Source organism: Mercenaria mercenaria, chromosome 4, assembly GCF_021730395.1.
Source record: "Mercenaria mercenaria strain notata chromosome 4, MADL_Memer_1, whole genome shotgun sequence".
Lineage (NCBI taxonomy): Eukaryota > Metazoa > Mollusca > Bivalvia > Venerida > Veneridae > Mercenaria > Mercenaria mercenaria.
Genome location: NC_069364.1, coordinates 27,946,980 through 27,970,713, shown reverse-complemented (window position 1 = coordinate 27,970,713; position 23,734 = coordinate 27,946,980). Strand labels below are relative to the sequence as shown.

At 36.3% G+C, this 23,734-nt stretch overlaps 2 protein-coding genes across 5 annotated transcripts in view; one reads left to right on the top strand and one right to left on the bottom strand.

Moving 5' to 3' along the window:
• Nucleotides 1-5,870: 5,870 nt before the first annotated feature.
• On the bottom strand, nucleotides 5,871-12,922 carry LOC123551312 (F-box/LRR-repeat protein 21-like). 2 transcript variants are annotated; one of them, XM_053540837.1, is made up of 2 exons: nucleotides 12,679-12,922; nucleotides 5,871-8,552 (listed from the first exon to the last, which is right to left on the bottom strand). In XM_053540837.1, exon 2 carries the CDS (start codon nucleotides 8,527-8,529, stop codon nucleotides 7,126-7,128), a length of 1,404 nt encoding a protein of 467 aa, XP_053396812.1. In that variant the 5' UTR covers nucleotides 8,530-8,552; nucleotides 12,679-12,922; the 3' UTR covers nucleotides 5,871-7,125. The 2 variants fall into 2 exon arrangements, with proteins under 2 accessions (XP_053396812.1, XP_045196091.2); XM_045340156.2 differs by lacking the exon at nucleotides 12,679-12,922 and adding an exon at nucleotides 10,484-10,627.
• Nucleotides 10,717-23,734, top strand: part of LOC123551311 (intraflagellar transport protein 88 homolog) — a 44,034-nt gene continuing 31,016 nt past the window's right edge. Inside the window, exons 1-5 of one of the 3 annotated variants that reach the window (XM_045340154.2) lie at nucleotides 10,717-10,853; nucleotides 13,816-13,962; nucleotides 16,678-16,746; nucleotides 17,874-18,069; nucleotides 23,454-23,526. In XM_045340154.2, the coding sequence (XP_045196089.1) occupies nucleotides 13,852-13,962; nucleotides 16,678-16,746; nucleotides 17,874-18,069; nucleotides 23,454-23,526 (449 nt within the window). In that variant the 5' untranslated portion in view covers nucleotides 10,717-10,853; nucleotides 13,816-13,851. The remainder of the gene's footprint in view (nucleotides 10,854-13,815; nucleotides 13,963-16,677; nucleotides 16,747-17,873; nucleotides 18,070-23,453; nucleotides 23,527-23,734) is intronic. The other 2 variants (XM_045340155.2, XM_053540836.1) reach the window with 2 other exon arrangements.

Sequence of the window (23,734 nt, the reverse complement as noted above, 5' to 3'; positions counted from 1 at the left end):
AAAAGACTTTGTCAAAATGTGGACTGGTACGAAAAACTTAACCAAGATGTGACGTCGAATAGTCGAGCTAAAAAGTACAGGGAACTTACTGGGAATGAGGTAAGTGTATACCTGGGAATAAGGTAATGTCTGTGCGTTCTGATTGGTCAGTCATGTAAACAAGTATGTTTTTCATCCGAAATTTTGGTAGAACTAAGAACTAAAAGTTCTTGAAAAACATGTACAGTACAAGCGCGGTCCTACGAAAAAAGCCAAGGGACCAGCCATTTTGTAATATCGTATTTTCATTCAAGCGCAGCATAGGAAATTTTGTTATGCGCCACCATAATATCTACACATTGTAACAACTACTAAAATGTACACTTTGTGATATTTACACGTGATTTTTGTATCCGAGTACATGTATGCCAGATTTATATGTACATCTGGGTTTACTACAAAACAAAACTACAAATCTAATTCAACAAGAGCTCGTAGAACACGAAATGCCCCCCTTGATGCATTCAGTAACTGGACAAGGAACAGAAATTATTTGGTTACTGTGCACTGGACGTTTGACGTACTGACCTCAAATCACTATGGGTCATTTACCAGTGACCTCCATATCAAATGTGATCTTAAACCAAAGCATTCTCTAGTTATTTGGCAAAAAAAGTTCTACAGTTGTGGGTCAATGTGACCTTGACTTTTGACCTACTGACCTCAAAATCAATTTGGGCCATCTGCTTGGTCATGATCAATCTTCCTATTAAGTTTCGTGATCTTAGGCCCAAGCGTTCTTAAGTTATCGTCCAGAAACGGTTCAACTGTTCCGGGTCACTGTGACCTTGACCTTTGACCTACTGATCTCAAAATCAATAGGGGTCATCTGCTGGTCATGATCAACCTCCCTATTAAGTTTTGTGACTCGGAAATCTTTTAACTGTTCCCGGTAACTTTGACCTTGACCTAAGTCCTTTGACCTCAAAATGAAAAGGGGTCATTTGCTGGTCATGACCAACCTCCCTATCAACTTTCATGATCCTAGGCCCAAGCGTTCTTAAGGTTATCATCCGGAAACCGTTTAACTGTTCCGGGTCACAGTGACCTTGACCTTTGACTGACTGGCCTCAGAATCAATAGGGATCATCTGTTAGTCATGACAAACCACCCTATCAACTTTCATGATCCTTGGTCCAAGCATTCTTGAGTTATCATCTAGATACCGTTTAACTGTTCCAGGTCACTGTGGCCTTGACCTTTGACCTACTGATCTCAAAATCAATAGCGGTCATCTGCTGGTCGTAACCAACCTCCTTACCACCTTCCATAATCCTAGGCCCAAGCGTTCTTGAGTTATCACCTGGAAATCGACTGGTCTGTGGACAGACCGACCGACATCTGCAAAACTCTTCAAAGGGGGCATAAATATTATAGGTGATTTAAGCATGTAAGTATCATAAATGAACCACTCTACAGAAATTTAACATGACTCATTTACATGTGTAAGCCTAGATGTATGTGTTGTCCCTTGTTACAGTAACTATATATCTTGCAAAACAAATGGGCCATGATGGACCTAATTTAAGGTATTAGGCCCCTAATAGTAATAGCAATGTTTAAAAAATGGCATTTGCCTGGTATATTCTTACAGTTGACTGTGCTTCGCACTTGTATGCAAATTTTTAAAAACTTTTACCGTGCCGTTTTTTAAAAAATTTTTGTTATTTATTATGGTATTTCCTAAAGCTCAAGTAGAGACAAATTTCAAAGTGGTGGCCTTTATCCTAAACATTTTCAGAGAATTTATTATTCCATTATTTTTTATGAAAGAAACGTCAAACTATTGGTAAACAATCATAAAACTTAAAAGAAAGACTGTAAATATCATTTTTTCTAGGGTGCCTCAAGTAAAGGAATTTAATCAGACAAAATTCCAACTCCAATATTGAAACATTATAGTCGAATCCTGCGGGTCTGTTTTGAATTTTGCTCACTTCATTCAAATATAACCTTTGGGTAGAAGTAAAACCTACCTACATTACTTACATAATAAGTAACCTAAAGAATGAAGGCAAAATAGACAACTTTTACCGCATGTAACTCAGTATTTTTAAAGATGTCTAACTCTACCCCTTCTGTTTTAGAGGTAATTTCACTTTTAACAGCAAGAAATCGCATACAATAAATCAATAACAAGTTTTGAAAGAAGTAAAAGCTTACTAGAAAAAAGGAAAACAAGGGGAAAAAAAGTAGGTTTATGGTAGGAATTAAATACTCTTCAAAAAGGAGGTACTCTATTATGGGCCTAATACCTTTAACCAGGAGCACATGTGGAAAAAAATGTTTCATGAAGATCCAGTCAAAATGTGATTTCTTGAGTGCTAATTATGTCTTCCTATGATCTGACCTACTGACCTAATTTTTAAACCAAAGTGACCCAGATCTTAAAAAACAAGAGCTGTCGGAGGACAGCAACGCTCGACTATTCAACAGCCTTGTCAACTGAATGAATACGAAAGTCGAAAAAGGGGCATAATTTAAAAAAAGCAAAATAGGGTTATGGAACCTGCATAGTGCTTATCAGCTCATGACAGTGGATAAGTGTGTGAAGTTTCAATCCATTCCCATTAGTGGGTACTGAGATACCAGCTTACATATAAGAATTTAACCCAAAACTCCTAAGTTTAAAAAGGGGCATAATTTTGTAAAATGCAAAGTTGAGTTATTGACCCTTTGCACTGCATGTCATATCATGACAGTGAACAAGTGTGTGAAGTTTCAATCCTTTCCCATTAGTGGATACTGAGATACCAGCTTACATACAAAACCTTAACCAAAAAATTCTAAGTCGAAAAAGGGGCATAATTTTGTAAAAAAGCAAAACAGAGTTATGGAACCTGCTTTGTGTATGTCAGATCATGACAGTGAACAAGTGTGTGAAGTTTCAATCCATTCCAATTAGTGAGTACTGAGATACCAGCTTACATACAAAACCTTAACCAAAAAATTCTAAGTCGAAAAAGGGGCATAATTTTGTAAAAAAGCAAAATAGAGTTATGGAACCTGTGCAATGTAAGTCAGTTTATCACAGTGAATAAGTGTGTGAAGTTTCAATCCATTCCCACAAGTAGTTGCTGAGATACCAGATTACATACAAAACCTTAAACAAAAATTTCTAAGTCAAAAAAGGGGCATAATTTTGTAAAAAAGCAAAATAGAGTTATGGAACCTGTGCAATGTAAGTCAGTTTATCACAGTGAATAAGTGTGTGAAGTTTCAATCCATTCCCACAAGTGGTTGCTGAGATACCAGCTTACATACAAAAACTTAACCAAATCGGGACGCGGACGCAGACGCGGACGCCGACGCATGGGCGAGTCCAATAGCTCTACTATTCTATGAATAGTCGAGCTAAAAACAACTAGAAATGTGTCACAGACACTGATGCCCTCGCAACATGAGAAAGGTCACAGGCATGGTACTGCTCATAAACTAAAAGAAGGATCCTCAATGGCCCTATTTATTTACGAAAAAAATATTGTAGGAAAACCAGAAAATTTAGTAATCTGTATTTGTAGTGAAAATTGGCTAAGTTCAACCAAGAACTGTGACCTTGCCTTTTGAGCTAGTGAAATGGTTGTTGTGCATGACACATCATCTATACATGCTTATCATTTGTGTCAAATTATTCTGAAATCGGACCATGCATGTCAAAGTTAGTGCCCGGACACGAATACCGCCATTCCCTGAACACACACACACACACACACACACAGACAACCCGACACACGGACAGGGTTAACACTATATGCCCTACCCCCCCCCCCTCCCCATTTTATGGCAGGGGCATAAAAACAACAGACATTGTGACCAGATTTCGTAAATATCTCCCACAAAATGTGTTAACTAGTTGTTATAATTAGTTTTCCACAGAATAGTGAAAACTTGATAATTTGATTTTGTTGACGATATCTGCCAGTATCATAAGTTGTAGTTAAAGTAATAATAACAAGAGCTCGTCAAACACGAAATGCCCCCCTTGATGCATTCAGTAATTGCACAAGGAACAGAAATTATATGCTCACTGTAAAGACAAATTCCATTTCGGAACACAAAACTATGCAAGTGGTCCAAATTTGAAGCCTGTACCTTCAGAAATGTGAAAGTAGGTCACTAGGTCAATCTCAAGATCAAAGTTCATTTCAGTACACAAAACTATGCTTGTGATTCAAATTTGAAGGCTGTAGCTTGAGAAATGTGAAAGCAGGTCACTAGGTCAAAATCAAGGTCAAATTTTATTTTGGAACAAAAAACTATGCATGTGGTCCAAATTTGAAGCCTGTACCTTCAAAAATGTGAAGTAGGTCACTACGTCAATAACAAGGTCAAACTTTTTTTCAGTACACAAACCTATGCATGTGATCCAAATTTGAAGGCTGTAGGTACAGAAATGTGAAAGTAGGTCACTAGGTCAAGATCAAGGTCAACTCATGTCAAGGTTCATCTTGCCACTCAAAACTATACATGTGGTCCCAATTTGAATGATGTAAGTTATGGACATGAAGATTCTAAGATTTTCCCTGTATAAGTCTATATGAACCATATGACCTCTGGGGCGGGGCCATATTTGACCCAAGAGGGATAACTTGAACAAACTTGGTAGAGAACCACTAAATGATGCTACATTACAAATTACCAAAGCCATAGTCTTTGTGGTTTGGACAAGAAGATTTTCAAAGTTTTTCCCTATATAAGTATATGTAAACCATGTGACCCCCACGGCGGAGCCATATCTCACCCTAGGGGAATAATTTGAATAATCTTAGTAGAGGACCACTAAATGATGTCATATACAAAATATCAAAGCCCTAGGCCCTGTGGTTTTGGACAAGAGGTTTTTCAAAGTTTTTTCCTATATAAGTCTATATAAATCATGTGACCCTAGGGGTGGGGCCATATTTGACCCCAGGGAAATAGTCTGAACAATCTTGGTAGAGGACCACTAGATTTTGCTACATACCAAATACCAAAGCCCTAGGCCCTATGGTTTTGGACAAGAAGATCAGAAACCATTTAACTGTTCCTGGCCAATGTAACCTTGACCTTTGACCTAATGACCTCAAAATCAATAGGGGTCATCTGCTGGTCATGGCCAACCTATCAATTTTCCTGACACTAGGCCCAAGCGTTCTTGAGTTATTGCCTGGAAACCATTTTACTGTTCCTGGTCACTGTGACCTTGACCTTTGACATACTGACCTCAAAATCAATAGGGGTCATCTGCTGGTCATTACCAACCTCCCTATCAACTTTCGTGACCCTAGGCCTAAGCATTCTTGAGTTATCATCCGGAAACCGTTTTACTGTTCAGGGTCACTGTGACCTTGACCTTTAACATACTGACCTTAAAATCAATAGGGGTCATCTGCTGGTCATTACCAACCTCCCTATCAACTTTCATGATCCTAGGCCTAAGTGTTCTTGAGTTATCATCCGGAAACCGTTTTACTGGTCAGGGTCACTGTGACCTTGACCTTTAACATACTGACCTCAAAATCAATAGGGGTCATCTGCTGGTCATTATCAACCTCCCTATCAACTTTCATGATCCTAGGCCCAAGTGTTCTTCAGTTATCATCCGGAAACCGTTTTACTATTCAGGGTCACTATGACCTTGACCTTTGACATACAGACCTCAAAATCAATAGGGGTCATCTGCTGGTGATGACCAACCTCCCTATCAACTTTCATGATCCTAGGCCCAAGCGTTCTTGAGTTATCATCCGGAAACGGATTGGTCTACATTCCGACCGACCGACCGACCGACATCTGCAAAACAATATACTCCTCCTTTTTCAAAGGGGGGCATAATAAAAAGGTCATACCAGTAAAGTTATCTTATCTTTATATTTGTATACAATTCCAACAAAAATATTACCATGCTATCATAAATATAATGAATAAAACATACTGGGATAAAATCAAATAATTGTGTTTTATCTATATTTCATCTATATTTAAGTTATGTAACAGTGGGCAGTTAACCAGTGTTCCTGGATTCTGTACCAGTATTTGTTCCGAGCAAGTAACTGTCAACTCCCCACATGAAGCAGAGGTGGATGGTGAATAATTTCAGACAAAATGTTTGTTATCAAAGCGTTACAGAGAACAAACTCACTATCCCGCCATTCGTACATCTGCACTGTCCCTATTGAGCTAAGCTGGCTGGCTGGTCTTTTTTTTAGGTCCGTTAATGGGTACAACCCGCTTTCTGAACAGTATTTCACTTATGCAATGGCTATCATTTATCACAACCAGTGCTCCTGGTTTCTGTACCAAAGTAACCTGTTTCTTTCACCATCTTCTGTCAAATCTTTATCATCTTTATGGGAGAACAAAGACTGGGAATCAAACCTGTTAACTTCTCAATTCACAGTCTTGTGCTCTACCTAGTGAGCTAAGCACCTAGGCAAACGTAAGGACAGAAAAACAAGAGCTCTTTGTTCATTCATAAAACCCAATGATAGCCTGTCTCAAGTAACTAGGTATGTAAACTACTGCCCAATGCTTGCATTAACTTGTGGTGTAAATCTTCCAATTGGATGTAGTGACCTTAAAATGATTTCTGACCATAGACAAATAACCTATGTGGGCCAAAACGTTCTTGCATTACTAATTTATAGATTTCAATCTCACTGCTTGTGACCTTGACATTTGGTCTACTGCTCTCGACCATCCTGCCAAAAAAAAAAAAAGGGCTGGCCAGCATGGTGAAGTTTCACTACCACTGGTCCAAACAAGAAAGCAGTTTCTAGTTACTGACTGAATTTTTAACCATTTTAATTTAAGTCTCAAGGTTCTCTGACCTTGATGTTTGACTTACAGGCAATCATCCTAGAAAGTCTGACTGGAGTGTTTCCAGAATCATACTAAATGTATCCTTGACCTGAAAATAAATAGTAGGGAATATCTACAGCTCACATCCACATCCTATAAAGTTTGACAGCTGCCAAAAAGGTAAGCCTTCTTCAGTTACTGATCAGATACTAATGAAGGACCTATGGGCCAACACACACGAAGCAATACACCCCCTCTGCTTTGAAGCGGGGTGGGAGCATAATGATAAATGGAACGTTTTGACAATTATAAATACTTCAAATGCTTCTTTACGAAGCTTTCATAAATTTCACTGCCTTCCTTGAAAAAATACCACAGCCTATTTGTTAGCTGCAATATAGCAAATTCAAAATTTTCCATATTAATCCAAGACCTGCAAACAAGGTCATATTCCTCGTAAGACATTGGATGAATAAGGTGCGAGTTAAATTCACTGTATTCAATCTGGTCTTCCCGTAATAAGATATCCAAATTTTTATTAACACTAAGCATAAACAGTACATTTTGGCTGTATAAAACTTCTTTCACTGCTAGTGTTCTTAGCAATGGACAACTGACTACAATCTGTAAAATGCAACTATTAATCTGAGGCTGATCCGAGCGTTTTCCTTGAGCTAGCTCATAACTCTTCTGATACGGGCTAAAGTCTATAAAATCCACCAGAGTGGCAGAATAATTACATACAAGGCCTGTTAAAACAGGATAGTTCAACAAATGGTACTTCGCGTATTTTAAGCATTTCATTGGAATTTCTTTCTTTAAGATAATGTCCTTTTCTGTCCATTCATGACTCACTCTGAACAGACAATGAACGCATAGCTTTGGACCTTGCTTCTTTATCTCCCTCCACTGCCAATCCTGAAGAGCTTCATTGTAGAATTCCATGTGTTTTGAGACAGCAAGAATATGTAGGACCCTCAACGATTTACCCGCTAAATGATGAAGTAAGCTGTAACTCAGGAAATGAGGTTCAAGTGCAAGCTCGTGGAGATTAACTAAATACATGAAGTTGCCAAGGTTACAGGACTGGAACGACTGTATTATTGTTAATGCTTTTATTGCACAGGAATGAGATGCCCCAAGAGGAAGAGGGCATTTTTGCTGGGAATCTGCATAGTTGTCGATGTCCCTAACAATCAGTTCATCCAACTTCGTATTGCGTTGTATGATATTGTAAACTGCCTGTCTGTATGAAGAATCATGATTTCGTACAACCTGAACATTCTGCGGTAAACGTTGAAGACTAAGGTGAGTAATGTTACAACAACAATCAGACAATGTATACAAAATCCTGTTCGAATTTCTGCCTTTGAATAACACATTCACTTGTCGGAAACTTCTTCCAAACTGTTTGATCACACTAATGTATGTATCAATAATGGCCTCTTGAATACTACCATCAAAGTCGCTGAAGAAAAGTTCACTTCTTAAAAGATCAAGGTCATTTCCAAATTCATCAACATCTTTCTCTGAAAAGTCAAAACATTCCCACACTTCTGGTCTGTTAGCCGCATTCTCCCAGGCTACGCAAACAGTTCCTATACTTAATCTGTCAACTGTTGGCAGATGACGAAAAATGTTACCTAGGATCACTTCTGGTAGATTAGTCCAATCAATGACAGAAATTTCTCCAGCAAACCTATCTGACATGCTTTCACAGAGACCAATAATTTCTGAAAGAAATAAGAGGAAATATGATAAAAATACGAAGGATGAATACATACTAAATAAAAATAAGCTTGCAATAAAAAATTAAGTATTAATTCATACTAACATACTGTCTACTGAGCTCATGATTAAGTGTCTCATTACTCCTGACCAGAAGTAATCTGTGTCAGTTCTCACTTGCTTATGGAGAGATCAACTTAATTTCTATTCTACATATTTGCTGATTCTTTGGCCAGTATTATAGTATGTTATTTGATCTTACTGGTATGATAATATAAAATTTAAACTTATATAATGTAAATAAAGTTCCTCACAAATTATCTAGGTTTCTGAGTGACTACATGTATAAATGTAATCGTTTCTCTGGAAACAGAATTTTTACAAATACTAGTAAAACATGGAAAGTGGAAAACAACAGGTGGCCCAACACAACATAAAGGAAAATGTTGCGGGCTCAGATTATTGAGCCTGTTCATGGACAGTAGTGGAAATGCTAGCTACCATCCACGCCTTGCAGTCCTGCGTTGAGCAGAACTCAACATTTACACATTTATAAGTACCAGAACATAAGTTAGAGACATCCACAGATTTATTCATAGTAAAATCTTGTTTCTATGAGCTCTTTTTGTGGCTATTCCTACCAAATAAAATGTCAGCCTACACTGATCTAGTCACAAGTACTCAAGAATAAATAGTCCAAATCTTTCTTCCTTTCCTTGTGCCAGTTCTCAATAGAATAATGTTTTCTTTTACTCTACTGCATTCAGTATGTATGCTGTGAAGTATTTCTATTGAAATAGCAAGCAAGATAAAAATGGCAGCACTAGAATTCTGAGTCTCAGAAAGAGACACTGAAAAATGTGAAAATGTGAAAAGGAGCAAATTCCGAGGATTTTATTTAGGAAGTGGCTAGGGGTCTGATTACCAGACCTCTAGACAACCTGTACAAGGCAGGCTAGAGGTCCGGTAATCAGTATAAATACTGAGAATTACGAAGAGCAGACTATATTTTAACTATAAAAACGGGAGATGATTTTAAGAAGTTTGTTCTCATATATTTTTCTCATTGTTTTGAGTTTTAGATATATGGTAAGTCACAGGAAACAGAAGTATTTATAATTCTTTAATCCCGGGAAAAATACTATCGCATGCGATTCTCGGGACTGATGAATAAAAATAATGAACTCGAGCAGTAAAACAAATTCAACAAATCATGAGCACAATACATGTCTAAAACTCTAAAGAAAAAATAAGTTTATTATTTTAATTTATTAGTCCCAAGAAAAACAATAAAAGCTTCCAATCATGACGTACAAATTGCTATTAATTATTTGTCGAATTGCGATCGTACTTTTCCCAGGATTTAAAAATTGTGAATACTTCTGTTTCCTGTGACTTAACATGTATCTAAAACAACGAGAAAAATACGAAAACAGATTTATGAAATCATCTCCCGTATTTGCAGATAAAATATAGCCTCCTAGCTCCTTGTAAATACTGTTCTCAGTATTCATATTGATTACCGCACCTCTAGCCTGCCCTATGCAGGTTGTCTAATAACCAGACCTCTAGACTCCGGGCCTGGAGGTCCGATTACCGGATCCCTAGCTACCTCCTTCTATTTAACTATAGCTTTCTGTTTAACCGTTATAAAAGTTAACACCCATTTTTTACTCTTTCTGTAGTAGCAGGAATATAAAGCTCTGAAAATCTAATGCACTAGAAATGCTGAAAATCGTGATTACGTGGATTTTATATGAAATAAAGAACAAGATTTTGTAGTGTTCGGTCAGCTATACAGTGTAATATCCGAATTTTATCCCACTTTAATAAATGCAAGTACATGAAATAATGGCGTCGTTACTGACATAATAAAGACTCAGTGTATAAAAATATAATGAAATCACACAAAATAAATATCCAATTAACACATTACCTTTTAATAATGCTCAAAATTATGAAATGAATTGTCATACGGGAGTGAGTCGAAATTCTGTATCTTTGGACGCTTGAAAATTGAAGCAATTTGTTTAAAGGATCGTTAAAATAAGCACCAAATACGAATGACATGTTAAAATGTTGCTTTTGAAATTGTTTTGAATGTTATGACACAAGAATTGGAATGTCTGAAATGGGTTGTGTCTTTCCATAAAAAATATCATGTAGGGAGCGACGACGTATGTGCACGAAACATTACTTCCGCTACCAATGGACTGCTTCCGTAAACGCGCAGAACAGGTGCGCAGTAGACACATACCGAAGTTACAAATACACAAAACAACAAAAAGAGCAAGCAGGTGAATATTGTGAGTATAATCACCGCCGTGTCTTCAGATATGGAGGATACTTTTTATTTTTACGAATGCATCACGAAAGTTGACATAATTTCCCTTCAGAATTTTTACTTTGGTAGACCTGAAAGTTTGGAGGAAACATGAAAACAAAAATTTTTTTGTGATTTCCACAGACACTTTGGGTCAGGACCTATCCCCCCCCCCCCCCCCCCCCCCCCCCCCCACACACACACACCCTCCTCCGCCCCTATGAATACATGGTATCAGTTGACTGCATTCTGTCAAATTGCACTGGTCGTTGCAACTGACGTAATTTCGGGTTCCAACGAGAAACTGATAACTATCATAAATCTATGAATTAATCAATCTATTAAATGTCTACGTCCCTGTGAGGGGTTTGACATTAACGGAAGATAGAGATTTTACTTTTATTGAGCACTCTCCTGCTAATTGATCCCTGCTTTATACTGTGCATATCAAAATCCATGCAGTACCAAAATTGGACTTTTATAATAGGAAATGATGATCCAGTTTAATATTTTTTATAGTTCAGTTTAGTTGTAAGCATAGTAATTTAGGTACCTAGTCAAAATAATTCAATGGTTAAATTGTTTTATATTTGTGACGGGCAATATAACTGTCAAAACTTAGGACCAAAATAAAACAGTGTAAATAAATACTTCGTAAAGTTTTGGAAGGTGATGCAAGACTGTTAAATTTGTGATCTTTTGAAATTAGAATAAACCTGTCAATTCTGCTACAGAACTTCTATTTCCAGGTCATTCATGTCTGATTACTATTTTGCTTGACGTTAAATACAATATTATCTACGGAGATACTCCCAACAATCAATTTCTGATCATAACTGGGAGGTCGGGGCAGTTGTTAAAAGCATGTTGCTATGATACATGATATTCATGTTGTTAAAAGAGTAAGAGCAGTAATATATACAGCTTGTTAAAAATAAAAACAGGATGATGACATTAGTACATATATGAGTCTAGGTCAGATGTGAAGCACTGAAGGTTCACACTGTCCTTGATGTTATAAGGTAAGGCGTTCCAGTATCTGATTGTGCGGGGAAAGAAGGAGTTCAAGTACATTATGCTATCATTTCTGTTGGGGTATGTTTTATACAATGTTGGCTTCATTTTTGTGATCAAAATACACATTTTCTGTAAGTTGCTGTATGCAGACATCCCAACTTTTTCTGAATGCCAAGTGGGAGTTTTTGCTTTCCAAAGTGGGAGATTGAGGTGTTCAAGTGGGAGATTTTATACCGCGGTAATAATGTTCATGATAACGAAGCTTTTAACAAATCTAATGATAATATAAACTTATTTGCCCTTATAAAATCACTAGTCTTAAAAAAATTCACTTGCATTTCTAATGTTTTGGAACAATAATACATGAAGCCTTCTGTGCAAAATTAAATAGTTATGGCACTTTAAGCACTATGTCTAAATTCAAAACACCACTGAGAATTAAACCTGCACTTTTATTTCTTTTGTTGGAAAGAAGACTCCCTAGATGAATTTTACATGACAAACAGTACAGCTGTTAAAACTGTGAAAACAAAATGTATATAGCTAAAAGAATAAAAGTTCAAGCAATAGAAAATTTACTGTTTGATTCTCATCCTTGTCAACCAGTATTTAAAACCCCTGACTCAAATACTTTTATTGATCAAAATCCTGTTATCCAAAATTGAATGTCCGGGTATTGTTACACTTTCGTAGATTTGCCTAAATCTCCAGTTAAAAGGATGTGTTTGACAAATTGTTATGATGCAAAGACAGTTTAACAGCATTTGATAGTAAGTGATATTAAAATTTACCATGACATTTCCTCTTATCAAAATGATTTTAAGAGAAATGTTTTTTAAAACCTAGCAGGTTGACTCAGCGACCATCTACTTTCGATTTCAAAAAGTTACAGAAAAAGGTAAAGCCAGTATAATTTCTAATCTAAGTTTGATTGAATTTAATTAGATATCTAATGTCTGGATTTTAATTTCAACTGTGACACATTAATCAACACCTGGCTTTGTTAAATCGTGTAATAAACAATAAGGCCTAAAAAAAAAATTCTTTGTTTCCGGTAACATGCTCAAAAAAATTAGGGTAGGTAGGTCGGAACATTTTTTTTTTTTGGAAATTTTTTTTATTAAGGGAGACTTTTCGGAAATTATTTTTTTGTCAAAAAAAGATTACAAATAAGGGGGATATGCCTTTAGAGCATCAGTAAGTTGATTTCTAACATCACTGGTCATGTTTAACGCATAAAAAGTGCAGTTTTGCATCATTTTGTTAAAAAGTTGAAAAAAATATTCTCCAAGGCCATAAAAACATTTAGGGTCGGGCCAAAAATTTAGGGTAGGTCGGGATACCGGAAACAAACAATTTTTTTTTTTACGCCTAATCAGCACGGGTAGAATAAGGTGCGAAAATATCCGAAAGCTGTTGTTTACAGACTCGTCAGTAGTGATACAGTATCAGATAGGCGCAAAGAAGCGGATTATTTCATAATTTTTGTGTGTTTATGTTGTTTTGTTGTTTTTTTTAATCGGGAGATTGAGACTTCTGATCGGGGTGATCGGGTTTTACAACCAGAATCGGGAGAAACCCGATCGGATCGGGAGAGTTGGGATGTCTGTGTATGTTGAGTAGGATATTGCTACACATGATAGTTTTCCTATTAAAGTTTTAGCAAATATAGCTCTAGATTTTACTGCACACAGTTCCTTTAGGTGTTACGAGTTGGCCCTAACCAGCAGTTTTTACCTTTGTTGCATTTAAATGGGGTCACATACGCATTTTGCATTTTGAGTTACAAATGTATTTTGGGGTGAAAATAGGTGTTGTGACAATATTCTTATTGTCATTGGTCTGATTCTCATAGAAGAAAGAAGATGGCATTCATCAGTTATTTGTAGTAAAGCACTACTTTATTCTTCATTTTTTTTTGTCCACAGATATAAAAGTACCAACAGTATATCAAGGTTTAGTGTATGGCAGGTGTTAATCGTATGAGCATGATGGAGCAAGTACACCTAGCAGGAGAAGATGAGGATGACATTTATGGAGGATTTAATGACTACAATGCAACCTTAGATACAGATGTATGTACCCTTTTTAATTCTATAGTATAAGCAGGGAGAATTTTGGATTAACTGTATGTACAGTACAGTATATACTACTGTTGACAACAAATTTGTGTGATATTAAGTCATAGCGTCAAACAGCATATCAGCACGCTGGAAAAGAAACCGACAGAAAATGGGCAAATATTTGGTGGATGACGTAAAGGATGTACAAAATGATCCTTGAAAACATGTTGGAATTGAAATAATATAGCTCATATACTATAATATATAGTGATTTGCTCTTGCATAAAATCTTTGTTTGTTGTTCAGATGCATATTCAGCATCCTCTTGATACAATTCTTTTGCGTCTGAACTCCAAAGAATGATTTTATTCAATGACAAATCACTAAATGAGATATGTAATTTCTTAAATAATGAAGCATGCTGTGAATTATTTTGCTTTAATGTGAGTCTTTTAGTGAGATCATTTTAATATAATTTTCTTGATAAAGTGATATTATGTTGTTTATATTTGCCTTATAATCAAAGTGTTTTCAGCATGTTTTTAGCTCACCTGTCACATAGTAACAAGGTGAGCTTTTGTGATCACGCAGCGTCCGTCCGTCCGTAAACTTTTGCTTGTGACCACTCTAGAGGTCACATTTTTTGTGGGATCTTTATGAAAGTTGGTCAGAATGTTCATCTTGGTGATATCTAGGTTAGATTCGAAACTGGGTCACGTGCCATCAAAAACTAGGTCAGTAGGTCTAAAAATAGAAAAACCTTGTGACCTCTCTAGAGGCCATATATTTCAAAAAATCTTCATGAAAATTGGTCAGAATGTTCACCTTGATGATATCTAGGTCAGGTTCGAAACTGGGTCACGTGCCATCAAAAACTAGGTCAGTAGGTCTAAAAATAGAAAAACCTTGTGACCTCTCTAGAGGCCATATATTTCACAAGATCTTCATGAAAATTGGTCAGAACATTCACCTTGATGATATCTAGATCAAGTTTGAAACTGGGTCACGTGCCTTCAAAAACTAGGTCAGTAGGTCAAATAATAGAAAAACCTTGTGACCTCTCAAAAGGCCATATTTTTCATGGGATCTGTATGAAAGTTGGTCTGAATGTTCATCTTGATGATATCTAGGTCAAGTTCGAAAGTGGGTCACGTGCGGTCAAAAACTAGGTCAGTAGGTCTAAAAATAGAAAAACCTTGTGACCTCTCTAGAGGCCATATACTTCATGAGATCTTCATGAAAATTGGTCAGAATGTTCACCTTGATGATATCTAGGTCAAGTTCGAAAGTGGGTCACGTGCCCTCAAAAACTAGGTCAGTAGGTCAAATAATGGAAAAACCTTGTGACCTCTCTAGAGACCATATTTTTCATGGGATCTGTATGAAAGTTGGTCTGAATGTTCATCTTGATGATATCTAGGTCAAGTTCGAAAGTGGGTCACTTGCCATCAAAAGCTAGGTCAGTAGGTCAAATAATAGAAAAACCTTGTGACCTCTCTAAAGACCATATTTTTCATGGGATCTGTATGAAAGTTGGTCTGAATGTTCATCTTGATGATATCTAGATCAAGTTCGAAACAGGGTCATGTGCGGTCAAAAACTAGGTCAGTAGGTCTAAAAATAGAAAAACCTTGTGACCTCTCTAGAGGCCATACTTGTGAATGGATCTCCATAAAAATTGGTCAGAATGTTCATCTTGATGATATCTTGGTCAAGTTCGAAAGTGGGTCACGTGCCGCTTAAAAGTAGGTCAGTAGGTCAAATAATGAAAAAATGTTGTGACCTCTCTAGAGGCCATATTTTTCATGAGATCTGTATGAAAATTAGTCTGAATGTTTATCTTGATGATATAAAGGTCAAGTTTGAAACTGGGTCAACTGCGATCAAAAACTAGGTCAGTAGGTCTTGAAATAGAAAAACCTTGTGACCTCTCTAGAGGCCATACCCTTGAATGGATCTTCATGAAAATTGGTCAGAATGTTCACCTTGATGATATCTAGATCAAGTTTGAAACTGGGTCATGTGCCTTAAAAAACTAGGTCAGTAGGTCAAATAATAAATAAACTTGTGACATCTGTAGAGGCCATACTTTTCATGGGATCTGTATGAAAGTTGGTCTGAATGTTCATCTTGATGATATCTAGTTCAGATTTGAAACTGGGTCAACTGCGGTCAAAAACTAGGCCAGTAGGTCTAAAATTAGAAAAATCTTTTGACCTCTCTAGAGGCCATATTTTTCAATGGATCTTCATGAAAATTGATCTGAATGTTCACCTTGATGATATCTAGGTCAGTTACGAAACTGGGTCACGTGCGGTCAAAAACTAGGCCAGTAGGTATAAAAATAGAAAAACCTTGTGACCTCCCTAGAGGCCATATTTTTCATGAGATCTTCATGAAAATTAGTGAGAATGTTCACCTTGATGATATCTAGGTAAAGTTCAAAACAGGGTCACGTACCTTCGAAAACTAGGTCAATAGGTCAAATAATAGAAAAACTATGTGACCTCTCTAGAGACCATATTTTTCAATGGATCTTCATGAAAATTGGTCAGAATTTTTATCTTGATAATATCTAGGTCAAGTTCAAAACTGGGTCATATGAGTTCAAAAACTAGGTCACTATGTCAAATAATAGAAAAAACGACGTCATACTCAAAACTGGGTCATGTGGGAAGAGGTGAGCGATTCCGGACCATCATGGTCCTCATGTTTTTTTTATTGCAGGATTTAGCAAGTGATCCAAGTTTTCAGAAAGCAGTATTAAGAACAAGTCATGGTCGTCGCCCACCTCCTGTAAGTCAAATAACTTACTTTATTATCATCTGTGACTTCTGTCACCTGTGGTAAGTTGTTGTAAAATATTATTTGAGCCGCACCATGAGAAAACCAACATAGTGCATCTGCGCAGTCTGGTCAGGATCCATGCAGTTAGCTTTCAAAGATTATTGCAATTAGGGAAACTGTTAGTGAACAGCATCAGTCCTGACCAGACTGCGCGGATGCACTATGTCTGGATCCATGCTGGTCACAAATGCACTATGTTGGTTTTCTCATGGTGTGGCTCAATTTAGTTATACAAGGCTAGTTTTGTCAAGTATATAGTTTTAAATATGTTGCAAAGTAAAGGTGTAGAAACATACATCTTAATTTTAAGTTCAATAAGGCGTCTAATTTCATATTTAAAAAATAAAAGCTGATAAGCCATCCGGCTGGCTTACGGAAGGTGGGTGGTTCTACCCAGGTACCCGCTCGTGATGAAATAATGCACGGAGGGGCACCTGGGGTCTTCCTCCACCATTAAAGCTGGAAAGTCGCCATATGACCTATCATGTGTCGGTGCGACGTTAAATCCAACAAAATAAATAAATAAATAAAAGCTGATAAAGCAGCTGTCCGAACAAATGTTATGCATAAGTACATGATTTAAAACAGCTCTAACTTTCAGTATTACAGTTTTCATAGATCCATAATGTGAGGTAATCGAAAACAACAAAATTGATCGTATTTTCTATTGTATTAGTTTATATTCAAACCTTTAACAAATATACAAGAAAATTATAAACGAAAATTAACAAGACATTCATATAGTTTTGTTTCTAACAAAAAATGAGGCGGCCATATAAACAAAGACATTATGATAATGTAGAGGTCTAGGTTCTAAATTTCCAGATGTGTACTTGAACTTTTGAAAAAGAAGAATTAATTTGTGAATACACAGTGTCATGTTCTTATGAAAATTGAGCACTAACTGACAGAAAGAGTGGGCAGTGTTTGATTCCATCTTTTAAATTAAAAACAAAATAGAAAATGTCTGTGTCGAAAATAGATTAATATTGGTTATTGGAGCGGTGTTAGAGTTTTGACCTCAGAATAAATCTTGAAGATTTTGCATAGTAAATTGTTTTCTTCACAAAACACAGACTGGTTTCAAAGGTGCAGCTGGTGGAGGTGCTCCGGTTCTTGGTGGAGCCAGAATGGGAACAGCCATGCGTGGTGGTCGTGCCGGCCCCTCCTCAATGGGACGTCCAATCACAGGAGCAGCAGCTGGCCAGGATGCACAGGCAAGACCAATGACAGCTGTAAGAGCAGCTGGCTATACTGCAGCTGGGAAAAGAGGTATGAAAAAAAGCACTGAATTTACAAGATGTGAGCTGATTTTAGCCTTCAGCATGCTTTCAGATAGCTATATATTTATATTTTATGTTTTGTCTACAAAGCTTTAAAAAGGCAAGTTAGAGAGTTTTTAGCTCGACTATTCGAAGAATAGTCTAGCTATTCTACTCACCCTGGCGTCGGCGTCGGCGTCACACCTTGGTTAAGTTTTTGCATGCAAGTACATACAGCTATCATTTAAAGGCATATAGCTTTGAAACTTATTTATTCTTTTTCTAGGTCAATTACCAACCTCACTGGGTCAAGTTCCATAACTCTAACATGTATTTTGAGCAAATTATGCCCCCTTTTGGACTTAGAAAATTCTTGTTAAAGTTTTACATGCAAGTTACTATCTCCAAAACTAATGCAGATATTGAATTGAAACTTCACAAGTGTCTTCGGAGTTATAAAACTAGTTGATAGCACCAAGTCCCATAACTCTGACCTTCATTTTGGCCAAATTATGCCCCCTTTCGGACTTGGAAAATTCTGGTTAAAGTTTTGCGTGCAAGTACATACAGCTATTACTAAAAGGCATATAGATTTAAAACTTATTTTTTCTTTTTCTAGATCAATTACTTACCTCACTGGGTCAAGTCCCATAACTCTGACATGTATTTTGGCCAAATTATGCCCCCTTTTGGACTTAGAAAATTCTGGTTAAAGTTTTGCATGCAAGTACATACAGCTATTACTAAAAGGCATATAGATTTGAAACTTATTTTTTCTTTTTCTAGATCAATTACTTACCTCACTGGGTCAAGTCCCATAACTCTGACATGTCTTTTGGACAAATTATGCCCCCTTTTGGACTTAGAAAATCCTGGTTAAAGTTTTACATGCAAGTAACTACCTCCAAAACTACTACAGATATTAAATTGAAACTTCACATGTGTCTTCGGGGTTATAAAACTAGTTGATAGCACCAAGTCCCATAACTCTGACATGTATTTTGGGCAAATTATGCCCCCTTTTGGACTTAGAAAATCCTGGTTAAAGTTTTGCGTGCAAGTACATACAGCTATTACCAAAAGGCATATAGCTTTGAAACTTATTTATTCTTTTTCTAGGTCAATTACCAACCTCACTGGGTCAAGTTCCATAACTCTTAACATGTATTTTGAGCAAATTATGCCCCCTTTTGGACTTAGAAAATTCTGGTTAAAGTTTTACATGCAAGTTACTATCCCCAAAACTAATGCAGATATTGAATTGAAACTTAACATGTTTCTTCGGGGTTATAAAACTAGTTGATAACATCAAGTCCCATAACTCTGATATGTATTTTGGTCAAATTTTGTCCCCTTTCGAACTTAAAACTCTTTTGATATTTAACATTTTGGGTAATAATTTCCTGCTTCTGTGACAATATTTCGAATAGTCGAGCTTGGCTGTCTTACGGACAGCTCTTGTTTGCTTTATTGTGTCGTTATTTAGTAGTATGTCATGTATGGTACGGTACTACCATAAGTCCAATAAAGTGCTATTTGTACCATGTGCATATTAATAATGGTAGAAATATAAATTTTGTATAACTCTAATCATGATAGGAAAAATTGTTCATGTCTTGGAATGATTTTAACTAGGTTTTACGCAATGTGTAGTTTTGTAAAAGTGGAAAAAATATTTTACATATTTCTCTCTCACATACCAATAGTTCACTGGAAAAAAGTAAAAAATTCTATTATTCAGACTATAAATAAATGAATTCTGATTGTTGATTTTACTTCACATAAATTTATGGTGTTGAACAGTTACTATAAATAGCCTGTCAGATTCATATATGACATTGAGCTCATAAATAGTCATAATGATGGTGCATAAAATGATATTGCACAATTTAATACTGAAAGTATTAGTTTGTAATTCATATATTTATACATTAAACGATAGTACAGACTTGGTTAAGTTTTGCGTTTATGTCAACTTTCCTCCTTAAGGTCAAAGCTATTGCTTTAAAACTTAAAGCAATTATTCGCCATTAAAAGCTGACTCTGCACAGCAAATACTGTAACCCTACATTGCTTTTTGCAAGAATTGTGGCCCCTTTGGACTTAGAAAATCATGGGTAGGACAATATTTCTATTTTAAAACATTGTCATGACGTCAATCCTTTGTACTCGCAGTACTGTATTTTTAATATTGGACTGCTTTCAATGGAACGCAGTACAATATTTCCCACTGTTCAGTTTAATATTGGACTGCACGAGAAAAATGATTAATATACACAATCAATGTACTCGTTAGCAATTATCAAATCCGTATAAAGATAGTGAAACCAAATGAAAGCAGTCTAATATTTTAACAAAGAACTGATAATAAAATGAAAATTAATATAAAAACTAAGTTGTATGTATATATGCCTAATAAATATGGAAAAAATCGCAAAATTTTAAAAATAACTTTATACGTTTTTTTTTGCATGCGTCGACGTAGTTTTACTTCGTAACCGACAACTTGCTGGAGCGACAATTTCGTCAATATTGTTTACGTTTCCAGTTTTAAGAATTGTACAAGAATTTATTCCTTCCTGCTAAAAAGCTGTTTTTTAAGACCAAGCATGATAGTTCTTTGAGGCTGTACTGCGGTAAATTCCTAGATTTCGAGACGAGGGAGGGCCTTCTAGTCATACAAACTCAAGTGCCCTACATGTAACAAAACGATTGCATTAACTTAGAAACTTTAAAGACTAAATACAGTACAAAACAACCATAATAATTCGGTAGTGCCTTTTTAAGTTTAACTACCTTTTTAATAGTATTTCCGTCGCAGCAAGGAATCGGTAAAACCGAATGATGCTCCCCAATGCATGTGCTTGAGGAAGATAATCCAAAAACCAGGTAAGGTACTGTAGAGTTAAGGTTCTTTGAAACTGCAGTTCCCATCAATAGCCTCTATCATTTTTGTCAAGTGTCAATGAAATGCAGTTAATACTTTATGAAAGTAAAGCTCCGAACAAGCCTTGTTTGTATAAAAATGAAGATGATTTAAAACCTAGGTAGAGTTATGGTTCTTTGACACTGATATTTCCGTCAATGATCTCCATCATTTCGTGAAGTCTCAATGAAATGGCATTAATAAGCCTTATTTTGTGTAGTAAAGGGAGATAATTCAAAAGCTATGTAAGGTAGAGTTATGGTTCTTTGACAATTTTGCTCTTTATCTTAATGACCTCTACAATTATGTGAAATTTCAATAAAATGCCGTTAATAATTTTCAAGTTATATTCCAGATAGACGGACGGACCGACGAGCGGACTAAGTGACAACTATGCTCGCCCTTCGAGGAGCATAAAAACAATACTAATAATTTACAATTTACGAAAGTTAAGTTAATAATTGCATCATCATACATAGCCCATCTTTTGTTACGTCACAATCCACATTTTCCGAATTTATCCGTGTATCTGTGCATAGAAAAAAACTAACTGAATGCTTACACGTTTCTAAATGTTCATTTAAACGCCAGCAAATGCGTATTGACAGTAATTTTTAGCATTAACCATAGGAATTTACAGTTGATGTTTATTTGAGCATAATGCTTATTAAGTTTAGTGACTATTCTAGATCCTGAAAACACATTTTTTTCCAATACCCTAAATTTTCCGTTGAAAACCTTGGCGTTATCCGTTTTGAAAAAAAAAGACTACAAAAAGAGTGTTCCTTTCAAAATATAAACGTTTACAGCGCAACACGTATAAAATAATAGATTGCCTTATTTTTTTGTGTTCGGAGCCAGTGTGAAGCATTTGCTCACATTTGTTCAGTCTGAGACTGCCTATTAGAAAAAAATGCAAATAAGGGACATATGTGTACTTACATGAACCTTAGTTTTGACTCGTTATTTTTTTTTCTTGTATATACAATTTCGTTTTATATTTTCGGATGAAATACTGAGATTTAAGTGATAAAATATCTAATAAATTCAAGGTGAATGATATCAAATGAGCCGTGCCATGTGAAAACCAACATAGTGGCTTTGCGATCAGGATAGATCCAGACCAGCCTGCGTATCTGCGCATGCGCATTCGCATGCTGTTCTCTAACAATTTATCTAATTCCAATAGGCTTTGAAAGCGACCAGCATGGATCCTGACCAGACAGCGCGGATGCGCAGGCTGGTCTGGATCCATGCTGGTCGCAAACACACTATTTTGTTTTTTTCTCATGGCGCGGCTCAAATATTTTGTTCAGTACTCCAGTTGGGACTTAATTAAATATATTTTCACTTTGGGTGCCTCGGGCACCGTCATCTATTGTGATAATAACTTAAACACTGTTAAATAGGAGTAGTTTTGGGTGCACAAATAAAATTCATATCGAAAGCAAGTTTTACTTAATTTTCAGCTTCCGTCTTACCGCTTTGCGCCGTATATTAACCAATTAACAGGAACGAAAATAATATCACAAGTTTAAAAGGGTTTTGACTTACCATTAGATGTATCCGATAATATATCAAAAGTGTGTGTTCTGTAAGTCTTCTTGCACTACATTTGAAGATTTTGGGGCAAATTTATGTACAACCCAACAAAAACTGTCACTGAACTAATAAATCACAACAACAGTATATTGCCAGGCATGTAAACAAATCACCCAATTTCTCATACAGTGCACATGTTCTCCAGCTACGCTTTCAGTGAAATATTATCCTCATCCGCCATACCCTTGTAAATTTTAACACCTAGAAAGTTTCCTTGTACAGGCTTACATAAAAAGAACAGAAGCACTTTACTCTTGCCATAAATTAAAATAAATCCAGTTTTTGTTTCCAAAATGTCACAAAATTTCTTTTCACCACCGCCGCCATTCGTGAGCATACTACTGTTTAGTCCGTGCATGTTAACACAATTAAAAGCATCAAGAGAATCCCGAGCTAACTAAAGTCCTGTATTACGAAAGCGAGAAACAAGAGAAACACGAGAAAAACGCAATCGTGCATTTTATGAGAAAAACGTGCTAAAATTTGTCATGAGGATCTACAGGGTATTTCATAATCATATAGCAATTGTTATCAAATGCGGTTAAGTGAATAAGAAAACGAATTTAATTTAAGAATATTTTACGTCAATGGTTTGAACATAATTCCTTATTGGTTAAGTCATAAAAACAATGTTTTAAGTAAGATATAAGCCTCAAACGATCCAATATGTAAAATACTGGACGGTCCTCAGCGCTGACGCGCTTCGGACAGTCCAGTATTTTACATATTGGATCTTTTCGTCTTATATCCTATACATACAGAGACAAAAAAATCAGGCACCCACAAGGCAGTTCTCTTGTTTTCTAGTGATATCCTCACATATTGCACAGCTGAAAATCAATAATTGTATAATATCATTTTTACAGGAGTAGCCGGGTTTGATCCTCTGAATCAGGCAGCTGGGCCAGCGCCACCCCTGGAGCCAAAACCTGAAGACAGGTATGTAGACAAGATATTTACTTACTGCTTTTGTCAACAGTAGAAAAAATATATGAGGGTTTGCGACCAGCATGGATCCAGACCAGCCTGTGCATCCGCACAGTCTAGTCAGGATCCATGCTGTTCGCTAACAGTTTCTCTAATTGCAATAGGCTTTGAAAGCCAACAGCATGGATCTTGACCAGACTGCACAGATGCGCAGGTTGGT

Bases quoted from the DNA above. Each gene is read 5' to 3' on its own strand.
- LOC123551312 (XM_053540837.1), bottom strand. From the start codon at position 8,529: ATGTCAGATAGGTTTGCTGGAGAAATTTCTGTCATTGATTGGACTAAT.